Below are 16453 nucleotides of genomic sequence, written 5' to 3' on the forward strand. Positions count from 1 at the left end.
GTTCTACTTGTTCGTTTAATCTTCCTGAATTTAATTTAAATTAATTTCCTGAATTGTTTACATATTAAAGAACATTTTGCAATTTAAATCTTCGTGAGTTGCATTCTAAAGTAACCTCATAGGAGCCATCTAGACAGCAGTTATGAAGTTGATCTGAATGGATTTTTCCTGCTTCCCTCCAGTATTCTTTTTATGTCAAAAGAAAAGGCAGAAAGTCCATTCTCACAAAATAGCACCTTGTATTAACTTTTGCCATTTCTGTAAGTCATTTGCTCTCATTAAGTTTTATTAAAATATTAGCTTTCCAGTTATTTGATAGTTCTTACTCACTCACCTTAATAACTGCCCTCTGTCATTTGTAATCTAACTCATCATTTTATTTCACTATATTCCTCAGACTGTAAGTAAATTTCTTCTGTAGGAACTAGTTCTCCTTATTCTTGCCCATAAGCCACAAATTAAGAGTTAAACAAGGACCAGGAATGATAATTTGAATCTTCACATAAGGGTGAGAACAGGATGGCACAGTAGCAAGAGAGATACAAATTATAAAATACTTCCTGTGGAAAATGGAAATCCTTGTTCCTTACTTAACAGCCTTCTGCCCTATAGGGTAATCCAGTTTTTTTAATTTAAAAAATAAATATGCATAATATTTTCCTCCCTTTCAAACTTTAAATATGTTTTATTGTAAGCCACCCAGAGTCCCCGCGTAGGGGAGAGATGGGCGGTGAATAAATTTATAAAATAAGTAAATAAATAAATTGTTGAGAGGACTATTTATATGTAACAAAATGTACTCTTGTTTGGTGCTCATATTTTATCAATAATCATCTTACTGTTTATGTCAGTGAATCCTACTTGTTCTTGGTGTCCTGCTTGCTTATTATCTGCTTTGTTTATATTTTCCCCCTTCTGTCTGTACTTTCATTTGTAATGAATGAAGAGAACTACACAAATGAGGAAACAGCTGAAAAGGGATGCATGGAGGCATTCCTCTACTTAATCAAGCTTCCCTGGAGCATGCTGCACATACATAAACAGTGATCCATTCTGGCTCTAGCAAGCAGAGGCTGATGACATCAGGAATTCAACCACTCCCCTATGTTTCCTGGAAGCTAGCTGCTACATGATACAGATAACACTGTTATCAAGCAATTATTTATTTGCCTGTCTATATTCATCTACTATTGTAGATTCTTTTGGAATGATACTTTTTTTTTAGAACAAAAATCTAAATATTCAGTTCACCCACATAGCCATTTTTGCCAAGCTTTCCTCCCATCCTGTTGCACTAATTCTTGATGGTCCCACAACACACCGTTACTGTGCATCCAGCATAGGACCATGCTGTGCTGCTATGTGTACATCTGTGCTGTGTGATACTGTAAGGGCAATGGTTGGTGAAATTAGAACATCACCAACTGTAAGGAAAGTTGGTGATGTTTGACAATAAGATAGCAATGAGGATATGTTCTTGGCAAACAGTAAATGGAGCATCTTTGCACTGGGACAAGGAGGCTGTGTTGATGACATCTAATAAACAAGCATCAATATAAAAATAGCAGAAAAGGGATGCAAGGTTTGCATGGTAAAAATCAGTACAAAGTCAATACAAAATAGAATCTACATGTCAAGGTAAAACTGGTCAATAAATGCAGAAGTTCTAACTTATAACCACCCTTAGCTATTCTACCTACTCAATTTGGGGATCTAACTCAATTTGTTAGACCTGAAGACACTTCAGGCAGTTAATAGAAACTGGGTAACAACAAAAGATAAAGAGAGGCATAAGGATACTTTGGTTGGCAGGAAAACCAACAACACTGTATGAGTTGGATTAGACAGCTTGTTGGCTGGCAATGCACTGTATGTGCAGAGGAACCATGAGTTCATATTTCCTTTGCCACTGATGTCACCCATATCCTTCTGTATCTATATCTAGATTAAGTGAAAATGAAGCTATAGCACAGCAGTAGGACCAGTTTCTTACCTTATTAAATGCTCATATGTTGTAGTGGTTGGGAAAGACCTCTACTTTAGAAAGTACTGTACTAAATGGATAAATGTTAAGATAGCTCCCTTCTCTGCAGGAATAAAATACTATTATCCACTCTTGACTGAGTGAATTCTTTGCATGAACAGGAAACCATGCTGCAACAACTTTATTTTATATAATATTCAGAATACTGTAGTATATAATTTGCTCATTGCCTGCTAATAAAGTTCAATAGTGCATCAGAAATAGTTACAAAGCTATACAGCATAGAAATGTTTGTTATGGGTTTGTTTTCAATAGAAACAATCCAGCTGAAATTTGGAAACAGCTTAACTTGAAAACCCCATGAGAACAATGAATTAGGACAGCTTAGGTTCATTCCTGGGGCTCATGCCACATGTGTCATGTTCACTGATTCAATGTAGTTTATACATCGTAACGTTTCACATGCCATGGTGCTGACGCGCGTTTCTGTTTGGGAGGGAGCTGCTGTGAGACCCTGTACCAAGCTCTGTACGTGAAATCAGTACAATGGAATGTCTTTGGGTTATGTTCTCTGTTCAAGGACTTTTCCCACAGACCATCAGAAACCGTTAGGAGCACCTGGGATTGTGAACTTGAGAAGACTCTACAGGGGGAGGGATTTCATTTGCACCGAGGGTTTTTAGTTGGAATTTGGCATGCTTTCATCATTCTCAGCTTTCTCTGTGATCCTGCATACTATTCTTTAATAAATCAGATATCTTTGAATTCCTGCTCATGAGTCTGATGGTGTTTTAGAATAGGCAACCATTACATAAAGCTGAGAATTACATAAAGCTGAGAATCCCCAAAGTTGTACCGTTAGCTCAACCATTACAACATGTCCTCTACAAACTAGACCTGTTTTATTATCATGGGTGACATGCCTGAACTGCTTTAGCAGGTGGTTCAACTTATAAATCCACTTCAGCTATAATCAGTGCATAAAATGATGAGTACTCTAACAGCCAAAGCAACTCATTTCCTGGGGCTATGCCATCTGCAACTGCACACACCTCATTTAAGGATCTCATTAAGCAGATACGAGCAGGCTAAGGAAACTGCAACCTAACAGCCTCAGAATGGGTGTAGCATTATCTACTTTTCCTAATACCAGGGTCCACTCTTGCCTTCCTAACCGCCTCTTTAACCATTTCCTTTACCACTGAGAAGGAGCAGAGTGGCACACAGAGAGAAAGCTATACAGCCGTCCAACCTCAGTCACACTGAGCTCTGGCTCAGCTCACTTTGAATTCCAGTTCCACATGCCAGTAGCTCTGACTTTACATACCACTGTGCCCTCTGACTTCTCCAACAGCTTTCATATGAACCCAATTTTCAAGTTATAACTGTCTTTTCTATAGCTTCTTTATGTCACTGCCAGTACTGTAAACGATTATAGTTTATCCTTCAATAATTTGGCTGCACTTTTGGCTTGCATGACCATATTACTAATCCACAGTCTTGGGAGCGGGGGAGAGTAGGGAGGAAAGGAGGGGGCAAATGATGACATGTGCATCATGCTGTCTTGATGCAAATGATGCCCCTTTTCTACTTGCATCAGATGTTATTTGTGCATGTACATTATTTTGATGTTTTTACAACTTATTATGGATGCAACTGTACTACTCATGCCACTGCTACAGGCCACTGCTGTTCATATAATTTTATGTGAAGTGTTTGTTCCTATATTTTATTATATCACTAGTCTCTCAAAAATTTCATATATTTGGTATACCCTTCCAGATTTTTCAGCAGTAAATTGTATACTATTCAGCAAAGAGGTTAGAATGAATGCTTTCAACAACTATAAATTATATTAATCCACTTCTATGCGTAATGCTACTGCATAGAACTGCCAAGTTATGGAAGAATAAAATGAAATGGTGTAAATTATTGCATATAGTAGGTCATATCTTGTGCCAAGACTTGGCACAGTCAGGCAACTGCCTGGAACTTCTGGATAAATTGCTTGGTGTGCCTAGTTGGTCTGGCTCTTAGTATACTATCCATGTAGGATTGCCATTGTTCAGAGAGCCAGTAGAAAAAGTGGATAACAGGACTCCAGGCAGTCAGGTGGTCTACATTTTGAAGCAAACCATCTTGTTTCATGGCCCCTAGACTAATGTGAGGACTGGAATACAGTTTCTCCCCCTTCAACCTTTCTTCTTCTTTTTGGCTTTACTGTTTTAAAGGGTTGATTTTAACTGCTAGATTTTATTTTCCAGAAATGGAAGATCTAAAATTATTTCATTTGTTCTTCTTCCTAACAAGTTTTGGGAACTTCTTTGCTTCTGCACTTAGAAAAACAACCCTAAGAATCTATCCACAGACACGTCAACATAAGTTGGTACAAAACCTCTGGCAGCCCTGCATATCTTCATTCCCATGCTGTTGTTGTTCTTGCCCAACTGAAGCAATTTTGGAGTTCCCAAAAATCTCAAATCACAAAAAAGAAATACTGCAGTTTGAAACATTTGAATCCCTGCATACTTGGAAGTAGACTGCTTTTCAATTGGCAAGAATGCCTACCAAAGCCTGCTTCTTGACTTCATTGCTCTCCCCATTCCCCTCAACTGTCCTGCCTCCTGAGTGCCATGGTTTCTTGGGCTGGGATCCAGAGAGGATTTCTGCCAGCCCAGCACTCTTTTCTTTCCTTGTCATAAACAACATGGCAAGGCAAAATTCAGGAAGGGGACATTTGGCCAGAAGGCATTTTCTGTGTTCCCTAATTAGTGTACATCCGCTTAACTGTTTTCATAATGGCTGTGGTGAGTATAATCATGGACCACTATAGGACCTTCAACTATTAGGTTCTGAGGCATGTCTGGGGGGTTGGTAACAGTGACCATGTGGAAGTGCTCTATATCTGTATCTTGCAGACTATCATCACCTTTTTTAACCCTTTTATTTTATTTTATTTTATTTTATTATTTTATTTTATTTTATTTTATTTTATTTGGCAGATTTATATAGCCACCCATCTCGCAAACACGTCACTCTGGGTGGCGTACAACACAACAACAGTTTAAAAACTCCATAACAATCTAAAAACAACAAAAAATAAACAGATAAAATAAATAGACAATACCCAAGAAAGAGGGAAAACAAACATAATTTAATCTCATCTAGCCACTTTATGAAGAAATTTTGAAAGTTAGAAAACTTCTACAGTACATCATTTCATAATCCTTAAATTGGCTTAATAGAATGCTGACTCAAAACAGCTTCTAGGGTTGTTTTTCCTCTATGGCCAAAATGGGTTATTAACTTTACTACTGTGCAATATTTAAAAAAAATACTGGGAAGATTATAGTATGACATAATGACATATGAGCTGATTTGTAATGTCAACATAAAATAGATTGTTCAGGACCTAAGAAATTGGAAGTAATGTTTCAGGGTTTTGGGACTAAATTTCTCTTAAGCTTGCTTCTTTGTTTAATAATATATAATGAACCACTTTCTTAATGCTTCCTACAAAACAAATGTACTTATTTTAATCAAACATTGGAAGGAATGTTAATTTCCAGTAGCATACTCCAAGCAAGGCCCTAGAGGGTTATATGTAGTACATTTAAGGAAACTCTGCTAAAGTAATTAGGCTACCAAATTTGACTTGCATGACTGTATTTATAACCTAGGAGGAAATATTTTCCAGACCCCTTATGCCTATTTTTGTATCAATGTTAATCCTTATAGTTCTTGGCTACTTTTCTGCCAGGAAAACTGGATCCTAAGTTGCTTTAAATATATACTGTATAAAGTATAAATACAAGTGGCAGCACAGACTTATGAAACCCTACACAGTTATGTGAGAAGTACTATTTGTCTTGTCACTTTGACAAAATTACCTGGAGTCAAAGGCATTAATTGATTATAGTCTGAATTTTATATCATGCTCAGAACCTCTATGCAGCTGTCATGCGTTGTAATTCTGCACATGATTTGCTTTGTACAGGATTGCAGTTGGTTTGTTTTTAATAGTGTAAAGGGTGGAAACACTCTACTGAAAGCATTTACAAATGATGGTTCAGCTTGTTTCAGTTTAAATCTGTCCTCACATCAAAACTACATTGGTCAGCATATATTTAAGCACTTCCAAATATTTCCACACTAATAATATTTATAAGGGAGAAAATGCAAAAGACCCAGAAGTCCTTGACTTTGGATGTTTACCTAGAGAGAGCTGCTGTCTGGTATGTTTGTGTGGGGTATATGCGAACCATCTGCAACAATTCTAAGTCATCTTTTCTTTTGTATGGAAAACACTCAAGGACTATAACTCAGGATTTCTTTTCTTTCAACATGCTTGTTGACAGTGTATGTTTAGTGAATGTCATCTGCCATAGCATTCTTTTTTCCATGTCCTAGAATTACACAATCTTTCTCTGTAGTTTTTTGTTGTTGTTGTTGTTGTTGTTATAGAGAAAAAGCGTGCAGTTTTCTTTCCCTATTCAGAATAATCCAAATGTGGAAATGTGGGATGAACAGCTATTAAACTTTACTTATTGGGTGAAGCATTTCAAATCAGAAGTCCTTCACTCACTGCAGTGAAGTTAATAATTCAGACATAGCTGAGTCCAGATAGTAGCATTTGCTAATACAAACAACCAGAAATATAGAATCATATTGTGGAAAGGAACCTTGGAAGATTTCTGGTTGCAGTGCAGGTATCCACAAATCATCCCAGACAAATGGCTGTCCAACCTTTGAAGCCGTCCAGTGATGGAGCACCCAAGGCACCAGGTGGTAGACTGTTCTCAAAGTCCTGACATTCCTCCTTATTTTGAGTTTGGATCTCTCTGTAAAGTTTCCACCCATTAGTTATTGTCCCATCTTAAGGCATTATGGAGAATAAATTCACATCCTTTTCTCTACGACAACCCTACAAGTATTGTAAGAGTATTATCATGTTTCCCCTTAGCTTTCTCTTCTTTAAGCCAAACATACCCATCCTTTAACCATTCTTCACTGGATTTATACTCCAAGCCCCTCATTATCTTTGTTGCTTTCTTTTCCAAAAATACTCTCACCTTGAATTTTCCAAACTTTGGTTGAATAAAACTGAAAGGAACTTAATTGTGTAAGGATATTCTATACAGGACATTCTCTTATTTTGACCTTTTTTGAAAATTTTGATTCTACAGGTTTTATACACCATGTTAAGCTATTGCTGATGTTCAAAATCTCTACATAATATACCTCTTGTGGTATCTATGCCACAAATTGGCCATCCATCTATCAATAAACTCTCTGATTTAATTCCAGGAATGCCTCTTCTTGCATGGTTAAAAGTTAGTTACCATTAATGCAATTCAAACTGTTTGTACTGCACATGCTGAAGTTTAAAAAGCTGAAAATCTAGATTTCTAATTAAGGAATAAACCCACTGAACAGAGTGGAACCTACTTTGCACTGCACATCTTCAAGTTGATTATACTCAGTTAAATAGATAGTCTATAAAGGGCCACTATGGATGGACCAGCAGAATTAGAAATGAAGCTACTTTATAAGGAATAGAATTATTTTCTTTTCTGTGTATGTATCTATGGTTAACTTGTATACTTTTTCTTTGAGAAATTTATTTAGATTTGTATACTAGAACACATTTGAAAATGTGTACTAGTCCTGCTGTATCAGTATTACCAAATTTATTTTGTTATATTTCACACATTTACAATGTGCTCAAGTTTTAGTGATTAAGCTTCCTTATGTAGGATTACTGACACATTACAGCAATTCTAGGTTTGGGGCTTAATATTATTAACAGACGGTTCTGAAATGATGGTATTCCGTATTATATTATACATGGAAACTTAACTTGTAGTTCTCTACTCAAGCTTTTTTAGGGAAGATCACTTCCAATCAAAAACAGGTCAGCAGGATTACTGAATAAAATGAATGAAAAGTATTATTGGTACCTCATGTTATGGACACACTAATAAATCCAAAATAAAAGTATGATTTGCCATATTTAAGCATGTTTTAATTCCATTCAATTCACCTGTCAAAGATATGTGAAACTCATGATGCTACATGAACATGTCAAGGAGAAGTAAATTAGCAGCAGTTTGAAATTTTAGATAAAGCAAGCTTTTGATAACTTCTGGTGAGAACATGGAGAACTGATATGCTTGGTAGAGCGGAATGACATTGTGGCTGAAAACGGTGGCCAGATGCTGGATCCAGCCCACCAAAATCTCTCCAGAGAAGGAGAGATCTTGAGATTGCCCATACTTACTCTAGACAGCTGTTTCTCATCAGCAGACAGAAGGAACTGAGGTTTTGTGGTCAGCTTGCGAACAGCTGGGAGTCACGGGATTTCACTGAGCTCATAGCCATCAATGTAGCCTATTCAGACTCAAGGTTCAGCCGAGTCTCATCTCTTAATCACTTTGGATTTAATTTTTTTTACTGCTTTTTGGGCGTCAGTGAACTGAAATGGACTGGAATGGACCACTTCACATCAAATGACCACCAGATCTACTACTGTGGACAAGAGGACCACAGAAGAAATGGAGTAGCCTTCATAATTAATAGTAAAGTGGCTAAAGCAGTGCTTGGATACAATCCCAAAAACGATAGAATGATCTCAATTTGAATTCAGGGCAAGCCATCTAACATCACAGTGATCCAAATATACTCCCCAACCACAGATGCTGAACAAGCTGAAGTAGAGCAGTTCTATGAGGATCTGCAGCACCTACTGGACAACACGCCTAAAAGAGACGTTATTTCCAGGAGACTGGAATGCTAAGGTGGGTAGTCAAATGACACCTGGAATTACAGGTAAGCAGGGCCTGGGAGAACAAAACGAAGCAGGACATAGGCTGATAGAATTTTGCCAAGACAACTCACTCTGCATTACAAACACTCTCTTCCAACCACCTAAGAGACGGCTTTATACATGGACTCACCAGATGGACAACACTGAAATCAGATTAACTACATCCTTTGTAGCCAAAGCTGGCGGACATCTGTACAGTCGGTAAAAACAAGACCTGGAGCTGACTGTAGTTCAGATCACGAACTTCTTATTGCACAATTTAGGATCAGACTAAAGAGATTAGGGAAGACCCACAAATCAGCTAGATATGACCTCACTAATATTCCTAAGGAATATGCAGTGGAGGTGAAGAATCGATTTAAGGGACTGGACTTAGTAGATAGGGTCCTGGAAGAACTATGGACAGAAGTTCATTTACCATTGGAGGTAAATTCCAGGCAAAAATGGGTATGATCAAAAACAAAGATGGCAAGGACCTAAGAGAAGAAGAAGAGATCAAGAAAAGGTGGCAAGAATATACGGAAGACCTGTATAGGAAGGATAACAATATCAGGGATAGCTTTGACGGTGTGGTCAGTGAGCTAGAGCGAGACATCCTGAAGAGTGAGATTGAATGGGCCTTAAGAAGCATTGCTAATAACAAAGCAGCAGGAGACGACGGCATCCCAGCTGAACTGTTCAAAATCTTGCAAGATGATGCTGTCAAGGTAATGCATGCTATATGCCAGCAAATTTGGAAAACACAAGAATGGCCATCAGATTGGAAAAAATCAGCTTATATCCCCATACCAAAAAAGGGAAACACTAAAGAATGTTCAAACTATCGAACAGTGGCACTCATTCCACATGCCAGTAAGGTAATGCTCAAGATCCTGCAAGGTAGACTTCAGCAATTCATGGAGCGAGGATTGCTAGATGTACAAGCTGGGTTTAGAAAAGGCAGAGGAACTAGGGACCAAATTGCCAATATCCGCTGGATAATGGAAAAAGCCAGGGAGTTTCAGAAAAATATCTATTTCTGTTTTATTGACTATTCTAAAGCCTTTGACTGTGTGGACCATAACAAATTGTGGCAAGTTCTTAGTGGTATGGGGATACCAAGTCATCTTGTATGCCTCCTGAAGAATCTGTATAACGACTAAGTAGCAACAGTAAGGACAGACCACGGAACAACGGACTGGTTTAAGATTGGGAAAGGAATATGGCAGGGCTGTATACTCTCACCCTACCTATTCAACTTGTATGAAGAACACATCATGCGACATGCTGGGCTTGAGGAATCCAAGGCTGGAGTTAAAATCACTGGAAGAGACATTAACAATCAGAGATATGCAGATGATACCACTTTGATGGCTGAAAGCGAAGAGGAACTGAGGAGCCTTATGATGAAGGTAAAAGAAGAAAGTGCAAAAGCTGGCTTGCAGCTAAACCTCAAAAAAACCAAGATTATGGCAACCAGCTTGATTGATAACTGGCAAATAGAGGGAGAAAACGTAGAGGCAGTGAAAGACTTTATATTCCTAGGTGCAAAGGTTACTGAAGATGCTGACTGCAGTCAGGAAATCAGAAGACGCTTAATCCTTGGGAGAAGAGCAATGACAAATCTCGATAAAATAGTTAAGAGTAGAGACATCACACTGACGACAAAGGTCCGCATAATTAAAGCAATGGTGTTCCCCGTAGTAACATATGGCTGCGAGAGCTGGACCATAAGGAAGGTTGAGAGAAGGAAGATAGATGCTTTTGGACTGTGGTGTTGGAGGAAAATTCTGAGAGTGCCTTGGACTGCAAGAAGATCAAACCAGTCCATCCTCCAGGAAATAAAGCCAGACTGCTCACTTGAGGGAATGCTATTAAAGGCAAAACTGAAATACTTTGGCCACATAATGAGAAGACAGGACACCCTGGAGAAGATGCTGATGCTAGGGAGAGTGGAGGGCAAAAGGAAGAGGGGCCGACCAAGGGCAAGATAGATAGAGGTGACGGACCCGTCCCTGGGGGAGCTGGGGGTATTGATGACCGACAGGAAGCCCTGGTGTGGGCTGGTCCATGAAGTCACGAAGAGTCGGAAGCGACTAAACGAATAAACAACAAACAAAGATTGAGAACCTTTGGAACTGAAAGTTTTATTGGATTCACTGGGTGAGTTTTCTTCAATCCTTTAAGAAAGAAGTTTTATCTTCAAGTTTAAGGATTTGCAAAAAAAATTCAGAATATACAGCAAAAGGGTAATTAGAGTATTAATTTTAGAAAGTTTAAAATCAATTAAGGGTCCAGATGGACTTGAATTAAGACTTTAAAATGACAGGCTATAAGAATCCTTTCTGTGGGAAACTGTCTATATTTATACATTTGGAACAAAAATAACTGATGACTTTGAAAGTTGGACCCTAGAGGGCCCCAGAAGGAAATAAATGCATGAACGGATCCATTGAGAGAGATTTATGAATATTGGGCTCAGAAATTAATTTTAAAGTTATCTGCTATTATAGATAGTCTAGATGGTATCACAGAAGAACAAATTTCATTGGAAAAGGCTGATGTTGATTTAAATGTGGATTTTAAAACAATAGGTTATAAAGAGACAGAAAAAGATCAAATATTTGATATACAAAAAAATGAAATACTGGATACACAAACGAAACCAGCTGAAAAAGACATACAAATATTAAATCAGAAAAGTGACTTGGATAACCTTTTTATACTGGATTTACAAAAGGGACGTGTTAAAGTTGTCAACAGTTTTGTGAGAAGAGATAAAGAAGACATGAAAAGAAAGCAGATGTTAGAACATTATCTGACGGGATTAAAGATTGTTGGGAGAAAGGAGAAAAATATATAAGGTCAGTTTATTTGATCAAGGTTAAAATAGATGGATTGTTATCTCTGGTAATTTTTAATGGATTTTTGCTGACTAGGACTGGATGGTGATATTTTATAGGTTTTGTTTATCTATAAGAGATGAAATATGGGAAAGAGAGTTCATTTGTTGCATTTTAAGTTCAATTAAGATTAAAATAGTGTTAAAATAATGCTGTTATTTCCAGTAATTTTTATTGGACTTTTACTGGCTAGGTTTGAAAGATGAAGCTTGGGTTTTTTAAAAAAGATATAATGTTAAAGGAAGGATTTTAAGTGGGTTTATTAGAGTTAGTCTGTAATAGATATGTCGTTATTTCTGATAACCCTTAACGGACTTTTGCTGATTAGGATGGAGTGATGAGGCTTTAAAGATCTGTTTATAGAGAATGGGGTGGGATATGGGATGAAGAGACTGTTGTATTTTAAGACAGGGTGATAAGTTGATAAAGCTATCTATATTTGCTAGGATGAAGGGTGAAGTTACCTTCTTTTCTTTCTTTTCTTTTTTCTTCTTTTTCTTCACTTCTTAATTTTTTAATTTTTAATATTTTTTCTTTTGTAGTTTGTATTAGTTTTATCTTAAAATGTAATTTTTAATAAAACTATTATAAAAAAATAAAGCAAGTGTTTATTTTGAAAAAGTGTTAACTGATCAATGAAATTAATTACGACTGGGGAAGTCAATGGCAATGGCAATGGATCAATAAAAGGATAATGCATTTTAATGCATTTTTAATTAATTAGGTCTTATGTTCCAAAATGTGATGCAACCACCCCCAAAACTGAATTTAATAAATAATAGAATCAGAACCTGCTTCTGCTGGAGCAGGTTAACATGTGGTCAAAAATCAGTCTAGCAAGAACATGATTTAATTTAGAACTGGCAAGGAAATGGCCAGAGGTGGAACTTTTCCTCTTGGGTGAGGTCATGTGCCTAGATTTGGCTGGTGTACAGTGACATGGAGTTCTGCCATTCTGTTTCCTGAAGCTTTGAATATCCATCTGTAGTCTGTGCTTTTGGAATCCTATTCTGACACGTGCCCTTAGAAAGTTAAAGAGTCTCCAAAATAAATTCTTCAGACAGAGAGAAGCATGGGATTTTCTGCAGCGGTAGTTACATGGATGCATTACATATGATTAGCTATTTTATTAAAAGATAGAAAAAAAGCAAAAAAAATTCTGAACCAGCTGTGCAGTCTGCCCCACCCAAAAGTAAACTCTACTACTGCTAGGAAAAGGACCTGTGGTCTTTCAGATCCTTCTGAACTACAACATTCAGCGTACCTCAGCATTGGCCAAGTGGTGTGGGGCTGTGGGATTTTTAGTTTAGCGACATCTTGAAGACCACTAATTTCTCACTTTTGTCACAAGTGAAAAGGCTTTTTAAATTTTTTGCATTTTAATCTGTGCAGATATATATTCCTACACTTAAGAATATTATGAGTAATTGATATTATGATCCAACAAAAGGTTGGTCATATGATTTAGATGAGCAGAGAAGCATGTTTGGTTATTTCTCTTATTGGACTGAGAATCAGCTGGATGATACCTGAGGTACCAGCTTGCATAGCCCTCACAAATGCCTGAATAAGGAGGTACTTGGGGAAGTACTGACACCTGGTGTCATTCTAATGCAATTACATGGGGCATAAAAATCATAAACAGATTAGGGAGAAAAGGCCACAACTTGCTCCCCTTTACCAAAACAGCAGTGGAATCTATCCTAAGAAACATCCAGCAGTAGCATAATTTTTACTAAAAGTATTTGGTAAGGTCCTGGTAGCTACCTTTCCCTAAAACAGAAAGATAAACATTCTGGTTCCTGATAGTTTTCAGGGAATCAGGCAAATTAAAGTTGGAAAGCATTTGAAAGATGGCCAGCAGGAAAGAATAAAATAAACAAGTAGTAGGGTTTAGGTTTAAATATCCACAAAGTAAGCTCACTGAATAAAAAGGATCTAAATTAACAATGACCCATGGATGTCATGGGTCTACTTTAAATATGACTGGATCAAACTCATTCAAATTTTTAAAGTGGCCAGTTTTCAAATGAAAAATGTCAAGAGACAAATTCTTCTGGTTTTTATAAAATAAGGGATGGAATTATTTTCATTTCAAGTAGTACATACACTTATAGCTACAGCCTTGCAATCTGCAACATATCTTCATATCCCAGTGGCCACCTTTCCAATGTATTCATTGCTTTGGTCTTATGATAATATCATTTTTTTTAAATAAATGACATTGTATGTTTTCTTAATTTGCTGGTGTTACTTTTATGCTTACAAGTTTATTCTGGTTTACATTATATATATTTTAGACATTGCTTTACATTTTCTAAGCTGTTGTGATCCACTGTATGTGGTGTGTAAAAGAAGTAAATTCATCTGAGCTATGTATTCCAGAGGCATTAATAAAACTGGTTTCAGACCTGCCAGGGTTACTGTGGCTGAAACAAACACACAACAAACCACAAAATGTAGTTACTTACCAATCTGTGTGTGGATCATCAATTATCAAGAGAATTTGGGGTTTCTGCTGGGCTACAGGGATAGGACTTGCTGACTGCTCTATGAGTCCTGCAGCTGCTTGTGTGGTTTGCTTCATGGCACTGGAGATGGAGTTGAAGATGCTGGTGCCAGAAGAAAGAGCAGCAGGTTGCTGTATTGGCTGCTGCCTCCTCTCTGTTGCTGGGGAAACAGGGTTGCTGGTGGAATTATCTGGATGCTGACGGTCCATCATGTAACCATTTGGCAAGTTAGCCACAAAACTACTGTCTGAGAGACGCCTTCGCAGGAAATTCATTCTGAAAACTTTCCCAAAGTAAGACAAAAGAGCACAGACGCAGGGTCTAAAGAGTTTATCCGAGTTTTTACTGGTTGGTTGAAATTCTATCACCTTCAGTGCTGAAGAGATACGCTATCACCTTCAATGCTGCTTTCTTTAGTTCTCACCTGTGAAATGTAAGAGACAACACATTTGAATCAATCACTAGCAGACTAGCCCTACCAGAAGGCAGAGCAAGACAACTGCCTCAGGAGTCAGAGGATGGGTGATTTAAAGAGGCAGCAATGGGAGCTTTTACTATCTTCCAAATGAGGATACAGTGGTGTATGCCATGTGGTCTACTCTGCACTCCCTTAGCTTACCTGTTACACTTGGATGTGGTGGAGAATGCTCTCCCACCGAGGTATACTAAAAGAGAGAGCCAGTTTGATCTAGTGTAAGGCAACGGGCTAGAAACCAGGAGTCTGTGAGTACTAGTCCTGCCTTAGGCCTGAAAGCCTGCTGGGTGACCTTGGGCCAGTCACTCTCTCTCAGCCCATCTCATCTCACAGGGTTGCTGTTGTGGGGAAAATAGGAGGAGGAAGGCATATTTGGTATGTCCGCCACCTTGAGTTATTTATAAAAATAATAAAGGCAGGATAAAAATTAAATAAATAAATAAAAGAGTAATTGGCTAAACCACTATACGCTGGCAATACAAAGAAAAATTGATTTAATCATACTAGAGGAACAATGAAAACACTCAGAATCTACAACTCAACAGGCTAAAAAGGCAAAGGAATACATTACATCCAAGCAAATTAATACAGTATATAGTAGCTTATATTACAGAGGAGGTACTTCACAAGATTGTGAAGGTAAAATAAACTGCATGCATAGTTGATTATAGCTAAGTAATTTGATGAATTAAATGCAAAATGTATTTAACAACTGGTTCGGCCCACAGTCATATACTGGGCATAAGAAGTCTATTCTTAGACTCAATGTATAGGCTAGTATAAAAGCAAGACACTGAAGTTTCTGTGGACTATCATACATTCTGCAAGAACAACTACAGTATATGCAGACCTGCTTCCAAACTATACCTTTTTGCCAAGTACATTTCTATAACATCTTGATAGTTCACTGTTCAATACAGCGATAGTCTAGAGGAAATAAACTTCAAGTTCACTTACGAACATGTTGGTCTCCTGTAAATTGAAAGGAATCGTTAATAATGAAATTGAACATTTTCACTCTATGTTTGAAAGAGAAACACCATTTGGCTATTATATTTTGATATATAATTTTGAATCTGACAGTACTTTCTAACAATAGGAACAACTTCTGTCCTGATGATAAAACAATCCTATCTTGGTAACTCAGTGAGTTGCAAAGGCCTTTTGTAATGTCTGCTTACCAGGGAAGCCAGAGGCAATTCAATAAAAGTCAGCAATGCCAGAGAAATAAATCCAGCCCTAATCCTTCAAAATTACAGAAGCTATCTTCATTTTTCAAAATCTGCCTAAAATGACACATTGTTTGTCACTCTCCTATAGTAAAAGTCTTTTAAATGAAGATTTGCCTTTGCACTTTTTAAACACAAATTGCCATCTTTAAGATTAAATTCCTATGAATATGCTGAAGGCATTCTTCTTACCCCAAAGATACCAATGAAAATAGAAGATATGGATGCAAACTAGAAAAAGTGTAGAAAAATGAAAATTTACATTCTTTGAATAATTCTGAAAAGAAACAGTATTTTTATTTCATATTTCTAACCCATTCCTTGGGTTTGATGGTACACAGTGTAATCAATATTTGCAAAGGTCTAGTCTTAAAGCAAGAGTTTACATGGAATCATGATTGGCATGAGCAGAGCAAAGCCTTCCTTTACTGAGAGAGATTATCCTTTGAAGTATACTGTTCTGAAGAAGAAAAAGATAGAAAGTAAGATGCCACAACCCAGAACACTTGGCAAGGAACTCTGAGTCCTGTCACAGGAAACAGTGGAG

The 16453-nt window shown here is 37.4% G+C and overlaps 1 protein-coding gene across 1 annotated transcript in view; it reads right to left on the reverse strand.

Moving 5' to 3' along the window:
• SYN3 (synapsin III) overlaps window positions 1-14622 on the reverse strand; it is a 182237-nt gene extending 167615 nt beyond the window's left edge. Inside the window, exon 1 of the mRNA XM_063308605.1 lies at window positions 14164-14622. Coding sequence (XP_063164675.1) covers window positions 14164-14477 — 314 coding nt within the window. The 5' untranslated portion in view covers window positions 14478-14622. The remainder of the gene's footprint in view (window positions 1-14163) is intronic.
• Window positions 14623-16453: the final 1831 nt, after the last annotated feature.

Source organism: Candoia aspera, chromosome 7 (genome assembly GCF_035149785.1).
Source record: "Candoia aspera isolate rCanAsp1 chromosome 7, rCanAsp1.hap2, whole genome shotgun sequence".
Lineage (NCBI taxonomy): Eukaryota > Metazoa > Chordata > Lepidosauria > Squamata > Boidae > Candoia > Candoia aspera.